Source organism: Anser cygnoides, chromosome 1 (assembly GCF_040182565.1).
Source record: "Anser cygnoides isolate HZ-2024a breed goose chromosome 1, Taihu_goose_T2T_genome, whole genome shotgun sequence".
NCBI lineage: Eukaryota > Metazoa > Chordata > Aves > Anseriformes > Anatidae > Anser > Anser cygnoides.
The window spans coordinates 46,128,863-46,155,610 of record NC_089873.1 but is presented as its reverse complement, the minus strand read 5'-3'; the positions used below and the strand labels follow the sequence as shown (position 1 = coordinate 46,155,610).

Below are 26,748 nucleotides of genomic sequence, written 5' to 3'. Positions count from 1 at the left end.
GGTCTGCACTAAAGCCTCTCTCCTAACAGTGTAATCTGGACTAGGATCTTCCTCAGCTGTGGTCTTGCTAAGTTCACTGGCATCTCTCTTGAGAAAGAATTTTGCACTACACTGGCAAATACAAAGGTGTACAGACTGCAGTTGAGAACTACAGAGAAAGCATTGACACCAAAAAGACTTTGGTGTCCTGGTTGGCAGTCATATAAGTAATTCTTATCTTCCTTGAATGTGTGAACTAAGAGAGCCTGAAAAGGAAGTTGAAAAAACAAATGCCTTCATCTTGCTGGAGCATGAGCAGGTGCTCAGAACCTGTGCTGCTGCAAACACTTCTGCAACCATGTGGAAGGCCAGTAATGGTCCTTACACCCAGAGCGGCTGTGATGCCCAGAGAGGTTGTGAGGTGTCCACCCATGGAGATATTCAACCACAGCTGTGGTTGTGGCTGTCCCTGCCTTGAGCAGGGTTTTGACTAGATGACCTCCAGAGGTCCCTTCCAACCTCATTTATTCTATGATTATGTGATAAGCATCTTGTTCAGTTCCTCTAGGTTATTTGTATGCAAAAACTATAATAAGCCTGCCTGCACATTTTGTGTGTTTGACTGATTGTTAAGTTTGTGAAATTAACTGTTTGACAAAAAATAAATTGCCTTTTCTGTGTCAAAGCAATGTTTCTCCAACAAGCCTCTAAAAGAAAATATGAATATTTAATAGACAATTCATTAAATGTAAGCATTTTAAACTTCAAAAAATGATTAATACGACATATATCTATATTGTGAAAATATTGTTTTTTTATTTTACACTTGGGATAAATCACTGTGGAAGTGCCTGATAAAATGTAATTCAGTTTTACGATATATTTTTCACAGCCTGTGGTGCTAAAAGTAAAATATTGTACTTAAGGGACCTTTCTTGGTCCGTAATACAATCAAAAGGTTTGATGATCTCAACTATCACTATATAAAATATTAACATTTTAAATCTAAAATTGCAATGTGTAACAGATCTCTCATGTAAAGAGTCAATATGAAATAACATGTACATAAGTAAAAATATATTCTTCTACTCAGACGTTTCACCTATTTGAATTTTTAACCCTGCAAATAATTAATTTCACATGTTTGTACTATCTTCCAGTCCAGAAGAATTAAAAGATGCATCCCATCAACTGTCAGATGAAATCCATGTGATTAGCTATTTTGTCACAGGAATCTTATCCACACACGTCAAACCTGTACTCAGTATTTACTAATGGGATTATCAAGAAATGTTTTATCATTGCCTCACAGACAGTTCAACCTCTTCCATTAAGATGGTCATGCTGCAGGTATTTTTAATCCTTTCTCTAGGAAGTGGAGTCCAAGTCAGAATATTGTTTCCATGGTAGATTTACTACATCTATGTTACGTTACTGGGACATTCACACTCTCCACTCTAAGTGAATGCAGATGACATGAGATTGGATTAAAGGCATCCTTTCTCACACTGTTTCTTAACTCTAAGCAATTTGTATTTCTTTCTTGCAGACTCTAAGCTCATTGTTGCACAGTAAACTTGAGCAATGAGATAATATTTGCATTTTGCTTCTACTCAGGTAACCTACCCTGTTCTTTAAGTTCCCTCTCCACTCACACTTCTGTCTACATGAAAGGATATTTGCAAACATTTCCCCTTGTTACTAACTCTGTTCTGTTCCAGCAGTGAGATTCTGTCAGATGATGCCAGAAATTAAGCACTGTAACAATGACACCTGCTCTGAGCTGGATTAGATGACACATTGCCTGAATGCTGGCAATAGCCAGCCACCTGCTTGCATTACTAACTCCAGTGAAGCTGAACCTCTGGAAGTATTTTGCTAAGTAAAGATAAAGCTTTACCCTATCATCAAATTTTCATATCAAAATCATATTAAATTGTAATCACTTACCTCTGTCTCCTTATACCAAGTCATTCTGTATTTTATACATGTTCTTTTATGCAAAAATTATTTTATTAACAGCTTTCTATTGATTAGTTAGGACTTCCTTTCTTTCTTTCTTTCTTTCTTTCTTTCTTTCTTTCTTTCTTTCTTTCTTTCTTTCTTTCTTTCTTTCTTTCTTTCTTTCTTTCTTTCTTTCTTATCTAATTTTCATCCTTACTGCTTTGCCCTATGGTTTCTTGTAAGCCAAAAGCTTCTTAAAATCTTGGTTTAAATGTGAGCTGTATATTCTACTTTTCAAACAAGCCTGTGCTGTGATTGAAAGGATGTATTTGAAAGATATTGGCACTATTATTTACTACTTTCCTTTGATCCATGAACATAGAAGTTAATGCATTTGAATGTGTAATATTTTCCCTCAAACTGGACATATATTAATAGTATGTAAGTACTTACCTAGGGGTAATGTGTGCACTTTTGAAAAGTATTGGCAGAACATCACTGCTGCTTGTCCAGTTCTATGGAATTACCTTTGTGAATTTACATTTACTTTGTTTTTGCAGAGGAAGAATGATTTAATCAGCTATAATTTGGTGGGGTTTGGTTTTTTTCCACCTAATTCACTTGACATGGCAAATCAATCTGTGCCATTAACATAACAGAGTAATTTTCAAAAAGTGGGACTTATGGAAGTTACTATTTAATACTCTGCACTGAGACATCATATGGAGCTTGATATAGAGAAGACTGTTATCAGGGGAAGGACATTGATTTTCTCTTATTTTCTGGATTTTTCTGCATGTTGTTCCTAACAAGAATAAGCTGTTTGCCAGTAATTATGGCACTATTCCCATTCTGGCTTTTTAAGTTGCCTTGCTGGGTCTTCCTAATGTAGGTAAGATTTAAGTCTGGTTGCTGGGTCTGTTACAAAATCTCTTCCTCTTCTTTTACTTTGATAAGGAAGACTAAAATGTGGGAGGAGTCCCAATCTTGAGTATTTGGTTTCCTTAAATTATGTTAAGGAAAACACATTAATGGTAAATCCTGGTTTGTTTTCCTTTCACATCTTTTCCCTGTTGATGTACATACATAAATTAGAGCATTGATATTTGCAGTTGTCTGCCTAGTAGCCTCAAGGCAAATAAACAATTACGCTCACCCAAACGTGAGTCCTACAGTTGTTTTTGTCATAAAATGACTTGACAATATTATTGATAATGAACAAAAATATCTTTGTTGTTGGAGGAGAGTGTTCAAGAGTATATTTGACAAAGGACACAAATCTCCAGCCTTGATCCTGAGAAACAGCCTGCAAATACTGCAAAACGTGGGCTTTTCAAGAGATGTTCAATGTCAGCATAACTTTGCTTCCATTCAGACTAACAATGATAACTTCAGAAAGAGAAGAGTCAGGTCAATAGTGAATATATATTTTTAAGTCTTGGACCTAGAATGCTTGTGGGAATACATGTGACTTTGATGGCCAGGACTTAAATTAAACAGCAGTTAACACCACTCTGTTTCTAGACATGAAAGCCTCTTTTCAGAAGAAGAAAAACCTGCCCTTTCTTTACAAATTTTCCTTGGCCTATCTGATGACTGTAACTCGCCAAAGATGTTTATACTTTTGGAGTTATGTAAATGGCCCCAACATTAGTTTCTTCCACTCCTTACATAGTGATACCCGAGAAATATGGTACTTACTTTTTAAGCACATCTGTGTTAGATTTGTTTTCTTTGGGAACACAGTACCTGTACAAACTTAGTGGTATAAGAGAAAGATAATCTTGCTAGTCGGGCAAGTCTATTATACAGGTGCCTATGGCACTGCCTGTATTCTGAGATTAGCTGCAATGATAAAGTGCTAGAAGTGATTTGTCAGTGAAGCCGGAAATGTTGGGAATTAAGGAATATGTCTGATACCGAAGTATGGGCTACTAAAACATCTACTTGCGATTATTCAATACTGATACAGTATTTTCAGGAATTACATAATATGATTGTTTCAGATCAACTGAAAAAGGAAGTAGGTGAGCAGGAAGAAGGAGAGAAAAATTACAGCTTGTAAAAAATAGTAGATGGATGAAACTGAGGACTGAAACTCATTGTATATTGTACATCTGTAAGCCAGACTGTGGTGCTTTTAATTCTATCGTACAAGACATTCTATCATGTTTAGTAGTGGACTTGTCTGTACTAGGTTAAAGGTTGGACCAGGTGATCTTAGAGATCTTTTCCAACCTGCATGATTCTATGATTCTAGGTTTTGAAGATCAGGTTTCAATTAAACTAAATACGCCTTGCTAGTGTGTTTAACAAGAATTTTAAAAATACATTCCTGTAAGAAATTGTTTTATTAAGAATGCCTTCTTTGCACTGAATATTCTGAACCTTATCTTTGAGAGTAGTTTGCTGTAAAATTTTAGAGTAGCAGAACTTAGTCTTGTTTTTGTGGTATCTACTTGCTAAAGTCTTGTAGGCAAATTAAAGATAATTTGCAAAATGTACTTATAAAGAAAAACATCATTAAGGATCTGATTTGGAATCCATAGAAGTCAATGGAAAGATTACAGCTGAATTCATTGTCTCTGATGCAACTCTCTTGAGGGCATTTTTTTGCTGTTCTATCATTTCTTGTTGAAATATTTTGCAGGAAGTTACCAATAGAACAGTAAGATATTTTTTCTGAAGTTTTTAATACCAGAAATTCACTTGTTCTACTATGCACTACATCTATTTTTTTCTTGCAGCTTAATAATAATTTGGCAACAAAAATTTCTGTGTCCTTTTTTGAGGATTCAAAAAAATCTACTTGTTTTAAAAAATGTTATCTCTGTAATGACTCTTTTGTTTTGTTTTGTTTTCCTGTTTCGTTGTTATTGGTTTGTTTTGTATTGGTCTGTTGTTTTTGTCTGTGCTGAGAAAAGTCATATATATGTATCTTAACTGCTGGAGTTTTAATTCCTGTCACCCTTCACAGACTAGTAATAATGTTCTGGCTACTTTAAGGATATGAACATGCTATGACAATTCCAATGATTTCTACATCTATCAGAGTAGTGGAGGGAAGAATCAAAAGACATCAAAAATACAAACGTCAGCCTTCAACCCTTATAGTCACTGCAACTTCCAAATAAGTGACACCAGATTTAAGAACCCCCAGTATGTTGTAATAGCTAAGAATTAATGTGAGAAATATTTAATATACTACAATGTATAAAAGACTAGGATATCATCCCTAAAGCCTAACTAATCTCTAAACTAACAAATTTCTTGCCTAGTTTCTCAGTCCTCACACTTTCCTTTTCTTATAACCTGTACACCTCCACCCATTTCCTCGATATTCCTTGAATTCAGCCAGTGGTAGTTGTCCCTGTTAATGTGATCCGTTTAGTTGTTGCAAGCTCTATTAAGTGCAGATTTATGAGAATATCATTGATTTTCATTAGAATTTGAAAAATTCATCTTTCAGTATTAACATTTGACTGTCAGTGTTCTCAGTAAATACAGCTTCAGCTGACCCTGCTGTAGCTTTCTTGAAAAGTACTATTAAAAAAGTACTAGATATTCTGATGTGAATATCCTGCATAAAAATCTCTATACGCTACATATAACCCATAGGAAAGAAGACAGTGTCAGTGAATGTGTGTACAGGCCAGACGGGAGTCACAGGGAAAACCAGAAGGAAACCAGAAGGAAACCAGAAGGAAAATAAGTTGGTAAAATCCAGATAGAGCTCCATGTGCTTGAGGAAGAATCAGGAAATGGGAGGGGTGACACAAGACAAGACTAAATACTGACCACCGCCGGTGATTTCTCTCTTTCTTGCCTGAAAAAGTAAGCCGTGGTGGCTGTTTTCTTCTTCTCTTGCAGTCATCTCTAACAAACAGTGACATCATCTTTGTGAAGCTGCATGCCCCTTGGGAGGTCCTGGGCAAATACGCTGAACTAATGAATGTAAGAATGCCTTTCAGGTAGGTGTAGCTGTATTTTGTCTTCACACTTTACTGTAAAGCTAAAGTAAAAATAACTCCGAAATGCACATGGAAAGCTCATCTGTAAGATACCACACATCCTGTGAAAGTATAAACGGAGTGCCATAGATACCATAGTCATTGTTCTTTCTTGTTAATGCCTGCAATTTCAGTAGAGTATTGGTTTGAAATTAAGGTGAGCTGTAGCAGTGCAGCTGTTTTCATGGGGTATTCTATCCTTAGGCCCTTTAACCCCTTCACTGCTGGAGCCCCCTGCATACTTGTGCGCTGCTGTTTTTTAAATGGACATTTCATTGAAATCAATGGGAGGTCAAGAAGATCCAGGTACGTAAGGCAGCACAGAAAGTGCATGTCTGTTGGACGTATCTGGTATGTTCAGCACCTGTAAATTTTCTGCTTGTATAGTGCATAATTATGGAAATGCAGGTTATAAATAAGTATCACATCTAATAAGAGAACAATTCAGACTGTAAGTGCTTTTGCCTGTGGAGAAAATAAAGAAATTGTATAAAATGTCACTGACAACCAAATTAATTTCACATAATCATTCAGATTATTTTTATCATTTATTTAATATTATTTGCATGTTGAGCTATGAAATTTTCTCTGTAAAATATCTATTTTACTCTGCTGGTTACCAGAAGATTTAAAATAGCATGAAGATTTCCACTCAAACTGACCAAAACCCATGAACTGAGAGGTCTTGATTCTTCTTTCAATTAGCAGGGTTTATAGATGCATAACTCCATTGATTTTAATGGAATTACTCCTGAGCAAGAAAAGGATCAGACCCAGAATATGCAACTAGTGAGTTTGTGTCCTTTGCAGGATTTCTATTCCTGTTTTCTTCTTACTTAAGGATGACAAATGCCTCTGGTATGAGACAAGCTGTAATATTACAGAACTTCCTAGGAATAATGGATATGAATTAAGGACAAAATTGCAGGCTTATTTTCTATGTCTGTATGCTTAGTTTTGTTTTGTTTTGTTTTCATTTACACAGCAAATCTTCAATTGCTCTTATCTGGGCTTCTAGTGCTAGAGAAAAACATAAACGCTATCATGGATCATTACAAAACATTCGTATTCTTTTAAAAAAAGTGTTCTAGCCACAGAAAAGATGGACTGGGTCAAAAGTGTACCTCCTTTATATTCCCTGGCATTCCTTGAGATGAACCTGGCCCAGTAGAAGGATAAGGTCCCATGATTAAGAAGTACACCAGGAACTCAGATTTTAGTCACTGTGATCAGTTTGTTCTTTCCTGATCTGAAGTCCCTGCTTTGAGATCTATTTCTCAGCAGTTAGCAAATCAGGTGCCATACAGAAAGATGTGCTTCATGTCCACAGCTTCATTCTTATCTACAGTGTTGCTAAGAGGAAATTGTGGGTTTTTTTTTTTTTTTTTTTGTTTTGTTTGTTTTTTTGGTCTGACAGGCAGGCTCTTAATTTTTATTTTAAGGGCAACAATGTTGTTTACCACTTAAAGACAAGAATCAGCATTTTTAAAAATGTACACTATTCTAGACTGCCTGTTTCCAGGCACACTTGTCTGACCCTTGTTTTAAGGGTTGCTGATTGCTTACAGCTCCCAGTAAGTTTAGGTTGAAATTGTCCAAGGTCCACACATCACTAAATAAAAAACTTGCTGTTTCAAAGCAGGGGTCCCTAAGCAATGGATACCTCTGAATATTTGAAGCAAATCAAGGGGTGGATGTCATCTTCAGTAACACTTATCTTTGACTCATCTCTGCTCCTGCTGAGTAGGGCAAGAGATACAGCACTATCTTATGGAGGATTTGACCAAAGGATGCTGACCAGCATGAATTTCTCTTCAAATTTTCACTTCATCAGCACAATATGGGCACTAGTAACAACAATAATGTCAAAATATTGTGTTAAATCTAAGTTCTGAAAATTAACATGGAAACTAACCACTTTTTTTTTCTATAGTTTATAGAGCATCGGGGTTGTCTTATTCTAGAATGCTCTCAACCATGATTGCTTCCAAGGCACCAGCAGCGTTACTACACTGTATTTAATATTCACAAATATTCAGAATGAAATGTGTGGTGTGGCCCTTCCTTTTCCAGAAGTGATGCAGTTCAGTGTTACATGATGGCACCTCTCAGAATACACCACCTTCATTTAGCAATAACCTCCAGTGGTTAGAGGAAAGTCAGAGGAAGATACTGACGTTCAGGCAGGCACACGAATCTTGCTGTAAGAGTATCAGTCCCAAAGCCACACCTAAAGCCCTCAGATTTTCTTACCTCTCATCACGATGTGATCTCTGCTGAAGGTGATGGGTCAAATCCTGACAGCTGTGGTGCTAGAGGCACGTAAGAAGAGAGCAAGAGCAGCAGAGTGGGACAGGAGGTGGACAGCCCATTCTGGAGCTACACAGAATGGCTTGGGGCCACTCCACCTGCCCTGGGTGATGTGAGCCCTACAGGGCCCATCGGAAAGCCGGCCAAGAGAGTGTGGTCAGCATGCATCTGCTTGTGCACCCTTGTCTGCTCACTGGCTCCCCACAGGCACTCCCACACAGCTTATTGCACTGACAACAAAAATCAGCAATGCCTGTTTGAGGGGCAGAGGGGGCGGCTGTATCCTGGGGTGGGTGTTGAGTACATACTAATTTGTTTGTGTAGCCTATATTCTGTTTCTGGGGTTGATACTCCAGCAGCAAACACTGGTCCTGGTTGTCACTGCATGTGTTATTGGCATATTGCAACATCAGGCACTACTTCCCTGGCTTTTCTAAATGATTTCCCTTGCATTTTATCAAATGCAGTTTTAGTAATTCACTAGTGGATAAGAGATGCATAGAGGATAATTTATCCATATTAGTATTGGTCCTATAAAATTCCTGCAACTTTTTATGGACGTCTTGGAAATAGAAACATCTTTGGGTCCCTGTCTTTCACACATGACAAGTAGCAGAAAAAGAGAAGACAGTACGAAAACGATGACCTTCTTGCAATTCAAATGCCACCAGAGTCTGTGTGGCTTTCCTGTGACAGTTCTGTTAATCTCTCTTTTAGTCTCTTCCTCCACCTCTTACAGGCTTCTGTCTTCAATCTCCTTTCCTTCCTTGCTAGTTCATACTGTAACTGACGATGGGTTTTCTTCTCGACTGGCTTCATTTTTGCTGTTCTTCCAGGAGAAAAATCTATTACCTGCACCGCCGATACAAGTTCATGAATAGGTGAGTACAGTTCTCATGTTAGTTCAGCTTATGTTAATTTGAACCTGATAACTAAAATAATTGTGAAGGTCAAGCTAGAAGTAAAAGGTTATTAGCTGCATTTGTAGGAAGGTTGGAGGGAGTGATCATACACTAGGACATATGCAAAAACAAATACAGCAGTTATATTTTTAAGGCATTTGCTATGTGAAATTCATTTTACCAGTGTTGCCTTTTTTAGGAATAAGGAAATGTTTTCCAGCTGATGGAGTCATTTTTTTTAAGGAAGAATAAGTGAGTTAGTGCAAACACTATCTTTTCACATAGCTCATTAGGGAGTTTCTTAGGGTTAAAATACCACAGGTACTGCTTTTTTTGCATTTCCATACACCTTGCCTACTTCTTACAGTGATGGCATTATTTATTTATTGCTTCCTCTGTGGGGATGCTTAGTACTTTGTTGGTAGATAGGAAGGCAATGAACCAAATTCATCTCTGGTGTGAGCTTGAGAGATGAGTACTTTTGAAGAGTCTTTGAAGTTCTTTCACTCAATTATTAAATATCTTAACGTTGGGCTTGATGTGGTTTGTGCCTGACTTTATGGAATAAAAAACTTCCAGTGCCACAGTTTGCATTTTCGATATCTCAGACAATTAAATGAAAATGTCTCCAAAAAGACTAAAATATATATAAAAGCTTTGCAAAGACCAGCTCATACATTGACATTTAATGCCACAGTGCTGTTGATGCAGTTTTCAAAAGGCTCTAATGTTTGATTTACTGTCTCACTCTAAAGTCAGTGGAGAAACTCCCCTGAACTTCTGAGAGAGAAGAATTAGATTTGAAAAATCTGCATATTGGAGTAAACAGCTGTATCACTCTGCAGATAATATCACTAAATGAACATCCATGGGAAAATAAATGATGTATTATCACTCTGCTGCATAAGCATATTAAAAAGCATTTCATATATTAAATCCCATCACACTATGCTGGTGACTTGAGAGTACCAACACTGACCTCACATTATGGTATATGCTTTTTTACACTGGCAAACACCAAATGGGCTCTTTATGAGAGCTAAGAAACACACGCTGTTCTTCTGAAGTTTGTCAATGTTCCCCCACTTGCCATCCCCACCTTACGATGAATACATAACACCTGTCAATTTCAGAGTTTGTCATGATTTTAGTTAAGACATGGCTGCTTTCACTACAGCAATAGATTAAAAGGAAGGAGTAGGTAAAGATTTTAACATCTATATGTGGCATATGAAATTTTGCCTTACGTTCATTTTCTCTTGAGTCAGCATATGATTTGAAGTCAGAAATAGTGCGATCTTTTTCTGTGGGTTTGTGGTTTTTCTTGCTCCTGAGTGATGACAACACTTGACTAAATTCAATTTTTATGTTCAGGTCTATGAATAGCTACTTGAGGCAGAAAATCTATAACTGAATAGTTCCAGTGGGAAAAAAGGAAAACATATTCAGCTCTATTTTCATTTATGTAAAATTCAGATTTACAGCTTCAATAAAACTGTCTATTTCCTCTACCCTTAGTTCAGTGAAGAACAGAAGCAAGTGAAGCTTTGATCCATTTTTTTTGCGCTAAGCTAAAATTAAATTGGCATTTAGGCAAAATTTATTTTAAGGAGGACTTTTGTTACAGGGCAAAGTCCAGAGCAGATCTCTCGCAACTTGTCAGTCACACTTGAATTTTCTTTCTGAAAAATTCTAGTGATCCCAAAGTTTTAAATAACAAAACTCCCCTAGTATAGTCTAGAGGAAAGTATGGGTATCAGGTGCATACACAGTATCTAGAACTGTACCTGGGCTGTGGTTAAAAAATAAACTAAGACAATATCTAGCACTACAATATGCATAAAGCTCTTTCAAAGTTGAGCGAAAAATAAAATCAATCTCAATTCAAAGAAATTGTTTTTATTTTCCCAATTTCCTCTTTCTTTTGGAGAAAAATTAAAAATAGAAATAAAAATAAAATAAAAAAGAAAGAAAGAAAAAGAAAAATATTCTCTCTCTACCCTACTTTCTAGCAAGTAAAGTGTTTATTTGAAATTCTTTGAGAAACCCTTTGTGTGATTTAAGTAAAACACCTGTTTTCACAAAGAGGATACTGAGTAAAGGCTAGACCTGGAGAGCAGAGGCCAGGTCAGGACTGAAGTGGAACAGACATGTCTTTGAGACACCATGTGAATTAAGACAGTGCATTTTGGGCATGTGAGGCTAACAAGTATTTTAAAATGGAATTTAGGAAGGAAATGTTTCCGTTCTCCTCATTCATTCTGGCTGACTACAGTGCCTCCTCACTCCATGCGCTATACTGCTCTTGTGTAGGTTGTTCTGCTTTCCAAACACCATCCCCCTATACAGCTGAGTATATTAGCACCTGGTGCTTCTCCATAAAGGAAAGTGAGGCCTGGATTAGCCTTGAAGAAACAATTAAGCACAATACGTTTTTAAAACTGTGCTTCTTTTCTTAAGAGAGAGGCTCGGGTAGAATGCAAAGCCTGCACTGCTTGCTCATGGCACTGTTGAAGTGGCCTGGATGTATTGTAAGTTTGGTCATTTTTCTTTTCCAAGGAAAAAAATACATTTTTTTCCTATACATTTTTTTCCTAGGGATGGCTTTGCTGTATTCTAGGATGCAAGCTTTGCAGAAAGGCCTTGCAACCTTTCCAGACCTGGCTGCCAGCAGGGAAGGAGCACGCTCCCTGAGTGTGCCAAGTAATCTGAACCTTGCAAGTGGCAAACCAGTCAAATTCTGGGTATGCTCGATGAGAAGCTGACATGAATAATGTAGTTTTCTCAAGTGGAGAAAGCACTTTGTGCGTGCCTGCATGTGCTGTGATAAACCTGCAGTATGCATATCTCAAATGTGCACATTGACTTGCAGGGTGAATGGGAAAGGATTGCAGATTAGCAAGGGTGTTAATCGCTTAGAGAATTCAAACAATTTTAGTCAACAAATAAGCATGGACCGGGATATTTAGAGATTCCCTGATTCCTCTTCCCTTTTCCACACCCAGGGTCACTAAGCCTGCTGAACATATTGTATTGCAGGGCTTGTAACCTTTACAGAGGAAGAACTGAAGGCCAAGAAAGAGGGAATTCCCCAGGAGATAACTTACTTTTCCCTTGTCATTCCTATCAGTCTCTGCACAGACTGGCTCAAGGCTGGCAGTCTTGAAAGGACAAGTGGAGACTTATAATAGGTCTGACCCTTTGCAGTGCTGGGATCTGACAACGTCTCACCTGCATTCAGGCACAGACACTTGCAAGCTACCTCCACCTGCACTCTGAACTGCTGGGTTGGTGTGAACAATGCCCATTAAGAGTTTTTATTAAATTTTGTGTAAGCCTTATGTCATGCTCACATACACATTGCCATTCTTCTGAACAGTCCCAATGGTAAGTTGGAGTGCCTGCTCCCATGCTACTCACAGACAGGGAATGCACAAATAGTACCAAAACAGGTAGAGCTCATGGGGTTACAATTCTGAATGCCCATATTTAAAAATTAGCATTAGCTTTCCTATTGAAGATAACCTGAGTGGAGAAGGTTGAATATTCAAGGAAATATTATATGTATTTTAAATGGAACTATATCATAATTTCATGTCACTGTCCCACACACTCAGTTGCGTGTATATGAATTACCCTCCTTCAAAGTGACTGCGCAGGACTTACAGCATTTGTTGGAGTCAAGGAAGAACGTGCATGTCCATAATTTGTTGTCTGATTTTTGGAGGCAGAGATCACTGGTTAGGAACTGAAGAAGTGAGGGAGGGTAGGTTTCATTTTGACGACCCAGCTCATCTTTGTTATGTTTTTTCATTATAATGTTTTAGTTTGGATGTGAATTTGTTTTAGATTGTCTTCTCCTGTCAGCTCTAATTCTTCCCTTTACCATAATTTCAGTGCGCATCTTGGCATGAGTGCCCTTGTGATTAAATCAACACTTTCTCCAACTTAATCTTAGTTTGCTTTCACCTTCTAAATGTAAGGATCTGTGCAGCTGTCACCTATTAATCTATACACTGAGTATTTTGTTTTTGTGGAGGCAGTAGTATTGCAAGACACAGTTAAACCAAATGAACAAAGTAGCCTATTTTGTATACCGTCAGCTGCAAGGTAAGAACATGTAGAGAGCAGAAGAAGGATGCGGTTTGCTGGGGTTTAGGTTCCAAAGTTCTCTGTCACGATCTGGGTTATTCTAAGGTTTATATGTCCAAAGTCTACTGTGTAGTTAAGCCTGAAATTTAAAGTAACTGAAAAGCTGAGAATAAAGGTTTAGAGAGTAGCCAAGAGCTTAATGAGTATGGATTTTTAGGAGTGTGTAACATTGGCATTGCTTTTCTGTTGAGACAAAATAAGATGTTTCTCCACTAAAAGCTTGTTATTAATAATCAAGTTCAGCATGTATAATTCAGTCTGCCTCAAAAATGTCAGACATTGCTTCTTTTGTAGTTGTAAATATTAAGTGGTCTAGTTTGCCAACAGATGTTCTTTGTAAGAGTTCTGCAATGTAATGAAAAAGTAAGATATATCTCATTCACTGTCTCAAATGCTCACACTTTTCGTGTTCTGCAGGATCGAGAAACAAATAAGCAGGTTTCGAGGATGGTTACCTAGAAAGCCAATGAAACTGGATAAGGAGACACTGCCGGATCTGGAGGAGAATGACTGCTATACTGCACCATTCAGCCAACAAAGGATCCATCAGTGAGTACTTTATTATATCGTAGCATCATAACTTAATTACAAGATTAATTTTTTCCTTCTGGATTCACCTTGGAAAAAATCAATTTCTTAGTTCACGTCTTAAAGACTAGTGTCTTCAGATTAGTTCTTTGTCACACAAAGGAAGAGAGTCTTGAGAGAGCATAAAGTCTGCCTACGTTTGTAGTAATTAAAGGTCCAGCTCAAAGCTAAAAGAAATCAATGGAAAAGTTCCTTTTGATTCACTGGAATTTCAATTATATACTTAAAGTAGTCAACTGGCTAATTCTCTCTTGGGTCAGAACTACAGTTTTTCTTTGTGTATTTAAGATGTGATTAAAACTTATTCAGCATTTCTGTCTTTTATATAATCAATATTAGTCTTTCTAACACTGATGGTCAAAATAAACTGATACTGCATTTCATTCCTAGTTATGTCTGTAAACCAAACAGAACTCTAAAAACAGGACAGTGTTATTTTATTTGAATTTCTCTGCCTTTTACTTCAACAGAAGCAATGCTGCTTGCATAATGCCAGTGTTAAGGTCTATCAGTTGCCCTTGTCCAAGAATACCAGTGGTATCAGTATTGCACCAATGTTACAAAAGAAATCATTTGACTAGTAGAAGCCTTTACTCTCTTGCAAAATGCAAAACAGAAAAAGGCTTAGCATTGTTTTCAGATCCCATGTTGAATTTTTAAGGCTGGCAAACTTTGGAGAAAGAGTGTGTCTTATGGTTAGTTACTGGGCCTGTGATATTGGGAGCAATCACTGACTACCTCAAAACAAAACCACAAAGAATAGGCAGCAGTGACCAAGGTACTAACAGAAAACTCATGTGATGTGGAATGAGTCACATGTAGATCAAAGACTAAAAATATGAAATATGTGATTTTATTTAGGGAGAAGACAAGTATAGTTACTGCTCTTTGAATAAACATTTCATTCAAATGCCTCACTTTGAATGAACAGTTTTTCAGGGAGTGGATTTATTTACTGCAATAGGAGTGAATAAAATAGATGTCCTCTGCTGCAAGTAGTGTCTTGTCAAATACAGCAGAAAAACAAAAACAGGTGCAAATCTCCAGGGAAATTTCAGTAGAAGTGTGCTCTTAGCACCAGTCACCAGCCAGAGTTATCTCCACTAAACGTCTGTGCCCTGAATAGACATTGGATTCAGGCTAGAGAGTCTTCTGAGATTTAAGCAAAAAGATGTTTCCGTTATTTCGCCCTGCAATAGGAAGAGTATGTGCAGACCAGTGGTAATTTAAAAAAAAAAAAAAAAAGTCTGGACTTATGTTTTTATTAATATTAACTGTTAACTGTCCTTAAAATTATGGCATGTGACTTTGTGTGTATGTGTGTGGCTGGAAGGAGAATTGGCATATATGAACCAGAGTATTTTTTATATTGTTCTGCCTTGCTTATATTTGAATTGGTAAACTAGCAAGCTTTTTAGTAAATGCTGATCATTTGCATTCCCGCTGTTGTTTGGCACTTCTTTTATATCATTACAGACTTTATAGCTCCACCCCACAGCAGGTCTGATATTTTCGGTTTGCTTTCTGTTTAGTCTACCATTCCTGCTGTGTGGGGACTGATATAATGCTGGCTGAGCTGCCCTCCTGCCCCCCAGAGGTGCTGGCTCTGGCAGGTTTCTTGTACTCCCCTTATGCTCCAGCCTGTTGCCTGTATCTATCTTATTATTCTTCACCAGAATTTTGAAATCTAATGACTTGTTCAATATTTGTCAAGTGAATTGCATGCAAGCTTTTTAATTGTTCCAAGAATTTCAGGGGACGTTGGTAAGCAGAGCATTTCAGGAACATCTTTGGTATATACTTCTAATCTCTGGTGGTAGAGTGTGAGTATCTAATATTTGGAAATGTAGATATAAAATGATTTTAGAATTCTTTTTAGAATTATTTTATTAGTATCAGTTACCAGTCCAAAAGTGTATTATGTTGAGGTTCACTTACTTTATATAAGTTGCTGCTTACTTTACGTAAATTTCTGTTTCTTCCAAGATATAGATAAACATTCTGTTGGAAAACCTGTATACAACCAGCCAGAACATCAAACATGGGGAACATACGAGTAGAAATTGTTGGTTTATGTATTAATGTTGATGTGTATCTCAACACATATTAACTGATGTAACAAATACTGCGACTGGCACCTTCATTTGTCTGGGTCAGTTTTGACAGATGGGGTTTAATCAGTAAGAAAATAATTTCTCTTTCACATCTACCCACTGCTATGTATTGTAACGTTCACAAAGACTGCACTGTTAATTGTCCCCTACTGAAAAGAGTAACAGAAACCCTCCAAAGTTGATAAACGTCATGCCTCCGTATTAAATTGAAGCTTCAGTTATCAGTTGTCACTGATGTGTTACATAAACTTTCACTTGCTTTTTAATAACAAAAAAAGCTGCTGATTGAATTTAATGCGATTTTTTGAAACCCATCAGGTCTTTTATTTAAATTTATATCCCAGAGACCCACAATGCTCTTTTAGGAATGTGAAGATACATAGTGAAATTCTTGAGAAATGAAAATTGCTATCTGCAATAAAGTTATGATAATTTAGCTTACAGATGGTTGATGATAGGAAAAGTCTATGCATTTTCATATTTGGTGTAGTTAAAGTTTTGCTAGAGTGCTGTTACCATACCATATTGCCATTACAACTAAATTATCTCCTAGCATTATAACGGAGCCTACATTATTGTCATGGGCAGTGACACGTGGAATTCACATTCTCTTCTGCAGGTACATTATCCTGTAGTCTAGAGTATCAGTGACAGTCTCTTCCTTACGCTTGGGCTTTTAGATACAGCTCCGCTTCTGTTTCTGTCACACACGTCCCAAAACTGATTCACACAGAACATGCAGAGGACATGGTGGATCCCAATACCATACAGATGCTCAGCTGGCTGACCTCAGGTTTAAGACCTTTCAGCCAATGCAGGGCCATTTTTTGAAGTTCTTTAAGTCCTCAGAAAATGGAGAATAAATGCAAGTCTTGTGCATTGTGTTAAGGTTGTAGCTAAATAATGTCATTAGTGTCTGCTTTTCCTTTTTATCATATCTTGCATACAGATTTTCAGTTTTAAGTTTATAGTAAAAAAGATGAAATTCTCTTGCAAATCTGGAATCCTAAGTGAAAAGTATATTAAACCTTTCTTTAAGAAATATCTACAGGAGCTTAAAATATATGATCAGTCTTTTAATTACACTAAGGAGGATTTTGCTGGCTATTGTACAAGTATTTCTCGAGAGCAAGCTATGTTCTTTTGCCAGTTGAATATGTCTAGGAATTCTGTGTTATCATTAATCAATGTTTGTCCAAGACATTCTGAACTCTTAATAATCACATAGTAAAGCATTCACAAATGCTACTGTCCTGGAAGTATAAATCTGCATATCCTGAGTTTGCTGACAAGATGTCCATGTCCTCACTGTAGGTTTGGCCACATGCTATAGCTGGAGGTTGCAGAGTTCTTCCTTCTAAACTTGTCTTATGTGCTTTCAATTTTCTAAGGTATCATTCCTTAAATATTCACATGAGCTTGTTCATATTTGATGTTCATCTTGAATTCCTAATTTCTTCCTTTCTTCACAGTCTCAGATGTTTTTCATCTCAGCAAAAAAATAGAACGTTTATCCTTTTTTAGATCTAGACACAGTTTTCATATCCAGGTCTCTGGTCTGATACAGATGATGCTTGAAACATGGTATGACTACAGTCTTCATTTGTGATAGTCACCGTTAAAAGCATGGAATGACAAGTTTCCTCCAGGGAAGGAAAACAGTTAAAATAAACATAAAATAAAAATAAAAACAAAAAATAAAAATAAAACAACAAGGCCTGATTTGGCCTTGTTTCAATAGGAATTAATACTTTTGAGGTACTGAAATACAGTGAGCAACTTTAAAGGTTGTTTTCTAGCCTTGTTCCTTCTTGAATATTTCGTTCCCATTCAGATGGAAAAAGGCTAACTTGAAAAAAAAAATTAGATGTGTTTTCAGAGACATAGCAAACCCTTTGCAGTACCTCCAAAACAGGCAAAGAAAACTGTAAGAATCATATTTGTAAGATGTGCCTATAATTTTTGCAGCATGGGTTCAGGTTTTCTTTTAAAGAGATTATTATTATACTTTACAGGGTATATCGTAGAATTGTCAGTACAAGAGAAGACCAAAATTCATCATATTTCCTAAGCAATAGGAAATCTTTTTTTTTGGAGGAAAGAAGCTCTGTCTGGCTGAGGCAAGCATTTTGTTGGAATTTTGTGGAATACAAAATCATAATTTGCAAGATAGTCTTCTGAGCAGTATCTCTCTTCTTCAGCCACAGCTAGGGAAGGGGTTTTTTTTATGCCAAACCATTTTTTCTGAAAATTATCAGTTACAAGAATGCACAGTTCACAATATCTAAAAAATGTTTTCCCTCAGACATTATGACAATTAATTATTTTTCTACTACATCTTAGTTATTTTATGTAGTGAGCTGCTAGTCAGCTGGGAATAGTAACAGTGGTAATTATCTGAAATTTCTTTGATAGTTGTATAGTAGCTAGGAAAATGCTTTTAATTGCTGCTTAGAGATTTCAGACTTTATCAGGAGCTATTTTCCTTTTTTTTTTTTTTTCTTCCAAAGGCGATAAACCCTCTGGTTAAATATTAATATAATATATAATTGAATAAGCCTCTTTAAATAAATATTTATTACTTCAGTGAAAATTAGATAAATACTTTACACAATTTGGAGACTGGGAAAGTACCTGTATTAATTAAAAATCAATTAAAAAGTAAAATTAAAATATATACCAGAGATTAATGCAGTTGTTTTCATTTCTACCAAATCCCCTTGTACATATTGTCCTGTATTTTTCTCAGATTTCCAAGATATCTGTCTGTCAGGGTGGAGTTACATTTTACATTTTTTCTGATGCTCAGATTGGCTCTGATAAATGCTGTCCTCACCAAGATGACCTGTGACTATGTCCCACCAAGCTGCTTCACACAGAGATCATGGATGGGTCAGGAAGGAACTACATGGACACTTACGTGGTTTAAACCAGGATGGTCATTCTTGTGTTTGTATAAATCTACGGTGTAATAACTACACATTTGCAAATAGCTTCTTATAAGCAGGGGATCATATATCCGTAAGATTCATGCTCGTAAACAAATCTTTGCCTGACCAAACTTGTAAGCACCTTGCAATGGGTTTCTTAAATTCTCTTTGATTCTGAAAGTTCTAATTGCCTGGCAAACTGAATAAAACAGGGCTAAATTTAAATAAATTTAAAAACTATTTAATTTTTAAAATAAATTTTAAGATTATTTTTACTAAAAAATAAATAAATAAAGCTCATTCTATCTCTGTTTAATATTCCCGAGTGAACTAATTTAAATTAAGAAGTGATTTAGGGAGCAGGGTGATTTGGGAGAGGAAGGTGGAGGAGAGGTTCAGCACTTTCAAGGCTCTATTTTCCTTTAGCAGTTTTGAGGCTGTGATGTGCCAGATCTGAGACAGACAAAGCCACTAATACATTCTTCATCCCAAAGTGAAAAGTGGTCCTGGTTTAGGCACATGATGGGAAAAATCACTGATAACCACTAATAAACATTTTATTTCAGATAAACAAAAAAGTCTCTCACAGCCTTGTAAGTCATGCAAAATGAAAATAAACAGCAAGTAATCATCATACACCCATTTTCAAACAAATAAACTACAGAGATGTGTGGTAATATTCTCACTGCAATACTGCAGCCTCATCTGGTTGCTGATGACTTTCTTTCTCTGTTGTCAAATGAGGTAATTACCTGCCATTGCCTCAGCCAACAACAGGTAGCTAGCTCCAGTGTTTTACATAGCAGTGCAGAGAGGTGGGCATTTTTTTCTGTACAGAGGAATACGCTTCTCGTGTAGTGATTCCTAAGTTCAGACAGCATCTGTGCTTCCAGTGTGTACTGCTTCCAGCACCAGATTTGCTTAGATCATACATTTTAATATGGTGAGTGTCAGACATTAAACTTTTCAGTGTCTGGGGATACAATGGAGCAAAAATACGCATTGGGTATGCACCCATGCTCAATTGTAGTTTTGTAACCAGACCATGGGTGTTCAGCTTTCAGCATGTATATCTCACCAGTACAGCAGAAAATAGCATTTTCAAGCCTTTTGCTTCTCCAATATAAACTGAAGAGTAAGCACAGATTTTTCAAATTATTAGACACATATTCAAGACTTAATTTTACCCCCAGTGGGTTTGTACAACCTGCAGAATGAACAAGGAGAATGTAAGAACAGGAATTCATTGGCAGTTTGTTGAATTCACATTCATTTGAGGGCCTTCTCTAGATGATGGTTGGCTTTGCTGTGCTTTATCCATGGAAAGACAGTTTGAAATCTCCAGTTCAGAGTCTAATTAAGAAAGCTACAAATATAATTTCAAAGCAATTAACCTTCAGTGACTTGTCACATCGCTTACAGTAGGAATTTAAGAGCAATATTTCCACAACAACATTTTTAAAAGGCACTTTAATTAAGGATCAGCTCTGGAACCTTTACTGCCAGAAGTGCTCTCATTATCTTCATTGGGATTCTCCTTTTGAGTAAGGACAGCTCACAGAAATATGGTTTACAGGACCAGGTTAATGGGTATAACTGTTGTGGAACAAATCACTGGTTTTATTATCTACCTATGCATTACCTTCACAAGGAATAAAAATATTAGTGTATTAATCCTTACTTATTTTTTTTGTCCTACAGAAGAGGTGACAAAGTGACCAAAACCTTCAACTGAACTGTCTCCTAAATAATGCCTGAACCCTCACTGATCCTGAAAACAAGCTGCATTACTCATGAATATTCAAACCTTTGTGTGTATTGAAATTCTAACAAGGGCAGTAGAAATAGAACAGCTGAGGAAACTGTTCCATCTGGAAGTAGCAAGGGTTAAAAAGTTCCTGACAAAGCCTCTATTTTGTGTATTTTGTAGCTCAGTAATGTCTGATGAATGTTTTTCTACACCTAGTTTGGAAATATTTTCAGCTCTGACCCCTGTGCAGTGAAATTTGAAGGGTGAGATTCTACATAGACTGAAAAAGACTTTCTCCTCTGAATTTGGATGCTGTAGACCTTGAAAGAGCCCTGATGACTATTCTGTGAATATGGATTTATCACTCACGTTCAGAAAGGAGACAACCTAGAGCACAAAAACCTTGGAGGAAGGAAGGCCCAGAAAGTGCAGGAGAGAAGGGTGTTGATAGAAAAGGATAGATCCTGCACTGAAATGCGTGATTCTCAGCAGACAAGGGAAACCCCTGTGATTTTGGAGACAAATTTGAACCTCCCCCAACATGGTCCTAATATATGTCAACCTCTAACTGAGATGTTGCAACACATGGTTAAAACTACTTCAGATAGTTTCAGTCTTTCAGTGCCTCCCAGTCATTTTTATTCCCTATTTTTATTCCCTGTACCAGAGCCCACTGCCCCTTTGGCTGTGCTGATACTGCTCTGTCTGGGGCTGTTCTATATACGATTATGCATAAATTATCAAAATGGCCAAATAACCAAAAAGAAAAAAAAACGATTTTTCTATTAAAAAATAGGCAAGGATTTATTTTAACCTTTGCCATGTGCAATTACTCCCCAAAACTGTGACACAGGAATAGTCCAGTACATCCAGAGGACTCATGTTTGGCACTCCTCTCTCACCTTTGGTGAACTCTAGTATTTCCTCCGCACCCATGTCTCTATGAGTAATGCTGGAAAACACTGAAGGACATGTTCTTGGCCTGCTCCAGCTGGGGTGACTTCTCCCTCTCCTCTCCCCATCTTGTTGACAGGTGCAGTTTAATGGCACAAAGGATGGGCAGGGCAGAACCTCTACAGCTGTCATATTCACATATGTTTTAGGACTGTTTCAGATAGTGCTGGAATTGGCAGTGTTCTTCATGGTAGTTATCATACTGAAGTGTTGACATCTGCTTCACAGACACATCTGCTTGTTCCTTTGTGGCCAAGTGAGATCAACAGATACAATACTGTTGCTAAGTTTACAAATGAATGCAAATATCTAAAGTGCTCTTTAAAACTAATAGTTCTTATTGCCTTTCAAGATTGAACAGTGTTTGGTTTTAGCCTTTTTTTTCCCTACTCATGACTCACAAAGATAGAAGCAACTAAATGTAGAAAGGCTATTAACCTACTTGTCCAGAAAAGTGGTTGAAAGAATTACCTGTAGTTGCAGAATGTCATAGTCATGATAACAAATAGGTAAAATAGCATTATATTGCAAAAATAATAGATAAATATTATTTTTTTACCATTACCTGAGTCAATGTTGCTAGTTTCCCAAATGAGTCTATTCCATTTGCAATTGAATCCTGCAAGAACTCGTAGCTAATGAAAATTACTGTGCTGTTTTGATTTCAAAAGTTATTTTCATAGACCTTTAACATTCGGTGCTACCTGGAAGGTGAGATCTTAGAGATGGAAGTCAGACATTACAAGAAAATGAAATAAAGTGGGAAAATTCATAGCTATTCATTTCTGTTTCACCACTGTCTTTTAATTTGTTTCTGCTGCTGCGAAAACAGCCTAATACAGAGCTCCAGCTTGGAGTTTAGGCTTTTTTTAAATCTGTTCTGATTTAATCCTTAAACACTAGGCATTCTATGATGGCAGTGTTTCCTCTTTTTTTGTCAGAATCCTTCTACTAACTCTTGTTTTGCATATTGGTTGTTTTCAACTAAATTTGGTAAAGGTGTAGCTGTCTCAAAGATAAGCAGAATCTTATTTAGTTTATGAGTATCAGCTGATAGAAACGGGACAGTGGCCTACAATTTGTGCCTATGCAGAAAAGGCAGCTGGTGCACACCAACTGTACATGGTGTTTGGTACCAGCCCACTAGTAAATGATCACACACATGGTAGTCAGCCAATATGCATAAATCATGGTAGGTACTCTAGGGCACATGTAGGACCGTGGGATGTGAGAGGAAGCCAGAAGTGCAGTAGTGAATATATGGCGGACAAAGAAATGACCTGCGAGTATTTGGAGCGGAGAGGGAAAGAAGCCATGAGACAGTAATCTCTAGAAAACCAGGATCCGTTAATTAAGCTGCTCTTGGAGCAACTTGTCTTTTATACCTTTACTTTTGAATTTTTTTACTATGTACCTTTGAGGCTGAACATAATGAATTTATAGGCCGTCTTTTTTGGAAAATTCCACAGAGATTTTTGGATAATAAGGAAGGAAGGAGTGCGTGGAGTCCTTAAAGTCCATAATTTGGACTCCTCACCTGGCTTTCCAAATGAACGTGGAGGTGCAAAACCATATCTCATTTCCCATGGGTAAACAATCACTCCGAAAAACAGGGTTTTCATTTGGGAAAATCACCTGAGGTGAAAACTGAGCAGTGAATCCCACGTTGTGCAGAAGAGAAGGTAACATAAATATATGCCAAGCTCCCTATTAAGATTTTCTCTTTTTATGTCACATCTGTTCAGCACACAGGCTGGCCTCTTTATAACATCTCTATGATTTTACCATTTTATTTATCACTTTATTCAATTCTCTAGAGCTCTTCACGAATACTGAGGAAGAAAACAATCTTACATCCTATCCACAGTATTTTTAAGAATATGAACCTTTCCATTCAATCAGTTACTAAGGACTACATTTTCAAAAATATTTAATTTGTTTAAATATATGCAGAGGCCTACTTCATCAGAAACTCCAACCACTTGTATGCTTATTGAAGTATCTAAATTACTTCCAGAGTATTCTGAAGCCCCTACATGACTCAAGCAAACATAAGAATTCTTTAGCAGTTTTTAGCTGACATGTTGAACCAGTATTTCTAAACTAAAACACTTATATTGTTCACATTTTTCCAGTAACTATGGTGATATGTTAAAATATGTTGTTTTCTGCAAGTATGTATGTTGTAACTAATAAATCTGTATAAAATATATTATAGCAGAAAATCTAATAAATAGTGGCTAGTTTTTTTTTTAGTGGCTAGTTTTTAAATTGTGGCTAGTTTTTTTAATACCCTAGACTCCTCACAATTCTGTCTAAACTATTGAAACTGCATTCATACGTAATGCCATGAATACCTTCTGAAAGCTAATTTTCTACTCTATTTTAGCTTCCAGCACTAAACATAGGAATATCTAATATTTTCAGTTTCTATCAGTATTTTGATTTTCATTAAGCATGGTTAACAGTCATATTTTACCAAGTGGATGTTTCGATCCAACTTTTAGTGGTAAAGCATAATAAAGAAGCCTGAAATAGAAATCAAATGTGATTTCTACAGCTGCGCTTATAAATCTTTTGCTTTTGCAAATTTTTTTGCAAGTATTTGGTAGTTTTCAATGACTTATCTAAATGTGATGCTTATCGTAGTGAATGCATAAATATCTTTGATCTTTCTCCAGACTCGTTCATGTCATTCTTTGCTAGGAAATGAATGCTGTTACTGAGATCATCTCATCTGGTGAATCATCTCACTTAATCTGATGTCCTTTAATCTTTCTTGCACTTGCTCTCAAACTGTAGATTTTTAATGTGCTACAGAAATTAATGGAATTTAATATTTGCTTTAAACATGATACTATAATTCCTGAAATGGCCTTGTTTGTGTTTTTATATAGCTTCATCATACACAACAAAGACACTTTCTTCAATAATGCTACCAGAAGTAGAATTGTACACCATATCTTACAAAGAGTGAAATATGAAGAAGGGAAAAACAAAATTGGTAAGTGATTTTAATGTGGATGCTAAATTCCATCAGAAAAATAGGAGGAGTCTGGTTGGGCTGATTACACTCTCTTACTTCATTTTCAATGGCCTCAGTTTTGAACTGTGCACACTTCACCCATTGCTGTGGTAGGGACTTGTCCTAGGAAAATCATCACGCTTATGGAGAAAAGCATTTACTCCTTCATAAAAATGTATTTGGAAGGAAGGCAAGATTTGTGCTGTTGTACATCCCTGGATATCTGTTCCTCCCTAAGGGAGATGTGAGGTCCTGTAACTCCGTAGCTGCCATAGGTCAAAGGGGAGTTCACCAAGACGTCCTCAGTGCAAAGGATGCCGTGCATAGCTATGGCATCTCTTTCAGTGAGTGGAGTGGGCCTTTGGAGTAGCACATATGTGGATCCAGGAAAGCAGACAGTGATGGATGAGGGCTGGAGCACAAAAGAGTGGACCTTTTCTGTCTTGTGATACAGAGCATTTACTGCTTCTGTACCATATAGAGACTTGGTCATCACACACAGAGATGCAATCCCCATAAAAGTCTACAGCACATTTCATTTCCCTGCTGTTTAAACCCCATGCATCTTCAAGAGGTAAAGAAGTATACCAGAATTTAACTTGTCTCTTCCCCAGATCCTGGAATGAGGGCAGTGATAGCTCTGAGTAATGGCGGTGTGCAGAGAGGAGAAAAGAAAGGGGACAATTCATGCAGTGCATCCAGCCATTGCATGTAGCACATACATCTGCAGTCCTTGCCTGCCTCAAGATCCCAAGTTCCCTCACATATCTACTTGTCTGGTACCCACCATGAACAAAAGATTGCACAGATCACTGGGCTGAGTAAAGCCCAGCTCAGCTGTACAGGTTTTGCTTTTCTGCCAAAGATACTTCAGGAGAAAGCGTATTCTGCTAAGCAGATACTAATGCTATCACTGAAAGTGCTGTTTATGTTGAATTAATACTTCTCATTGCTGTGTTGTCACTGCTATCATTCCTCTGTGAATTAGGAATGGAATCATGATCCTTTTCCTTTACATCAGTGGGGTTCAACTACCTTCAGGCTGTTAGTGCCAGTATTTAATTTTGCATTGCCATATAGTCGGTCAGTCCTATTTTGGTGACTTTCCAAGTGAAAAGGGCCCACATCTCAGAATCATTCATTATTTCTGTCCTAGTTCTCATTAGAGAGAGTCAAGACCTGACTGAGTGGGTCATATGATTACTTTTTCATGACATTTTGATTCAGGTTCAAATATATTTCCTGGTTTTCTGTTACTGCGGTCTGTCTTGTTCCTGTTCTGTCTGTTAGTCCAGCAGCTTTCATAAGACATAAATTGAACATATTTTACAACATTGTCATCAAATGGAAATTAAAAGCTTCTGTTGTTTTACTGGCCTGGAGTTCAGAAATGGAAAGGTCTTCCCTGAAGTTTTCATCTCCCAAGAAATACTGCCCTTCCTCTGTATAGCTTCTTTAGAACAAAATACATGGCATCAAACTGCAGTCTTGATGTGAGGTCCCTAATTTCACTGAAGTTACACTAAAAAATGGATTTGGCAAATGAATCTTTAAACATCAGGCATAATAAATGATAGGTTGTGGTTAATATTAGAACAAATCTTTGCTTGTGTTATATCTTAGTTCCTCAAAACCTATTAAAGATGAATTTTTTTACTTGTCTCTCTTACTGTCAATGAGCTTCAAACTTCACTTAGCAGTATATCATGAAAATGTACTTTGCTTTTTACTTAGCAGTTTTACTGGCCTTATTGGTAAATAACTGGATACTTTTGGTTCTTAGGTCTGAATCGATTGCTCAGTAATGGCTCCTATGAAGCTGCATTTCCTCTTCATGAGGTATTTTTCTCTTTTTCTTTCTTTTTTGAAGAGATGCTTCCCACAAAATGAATACTTAATTGTGTAAATATTCTCAGTCTTACTAATGTTATTATTCTCTTTTACGTTCTACAGCTGCCTCTGGCATCTCACCATTTAGTAATGCTTTTTTTTCCTGAAAAAAATGCTTTTTTTCTTATAAAAAGGGGAGTAAGAAAAGTTGTTCTGGATTTGTTTCGGAAAAAGTATTTGGATGTGATAAATCAGTATGT

At 36.9% G+C, this 26,748-nt stretch overlaps 1 protein-coding gene across 5 annotated transcripts in view; it reads left to right on the top strand.

Annotated features, from left to right (window-relative positions):
- ANO4 (anoctamin 4) overlaps positions 1 to 26,748 on the top strand; it is a 221,241-nt gene that overhangs the window by 143,575 nt on the left and 50,918 nt on the right. For 4 of the 5 annotated variants that reach the window (XM_066994321.1, XM_066994329.1, XM_066994325.1 and 1 more), the window contains 6 exons: positions 5,794 to 5,894; positions 6,138 to 6,239; positions 9,080 to 9,124; positions 13,715 to 13,846; positions 24,531 to 24,637; positions 26,442 to 26,497. In XM_066994321.1, the coding sequence (XP_066850422.1) occupies positions 5,794 to 5,894; positions 6,138 to 6,239; positions 9,080 to 9,124; positions 13,715 to 13,846; positions 24,531 to 24,637; positions 26,442 to 26,497 (543 nt within the window). The remainder of the gene's footprint in view (positions 1 to 5,793; positions 5,895 to 6,137; positions 6,240 to 9,079; positions 9,125 to 13,714; positions 13,847 to 24,530; positions 24,638 to 26,441; positions 26,498 to 26,748) is intronic. The other variant, XM_066994322.1, reaches the window with a different exon arrangement.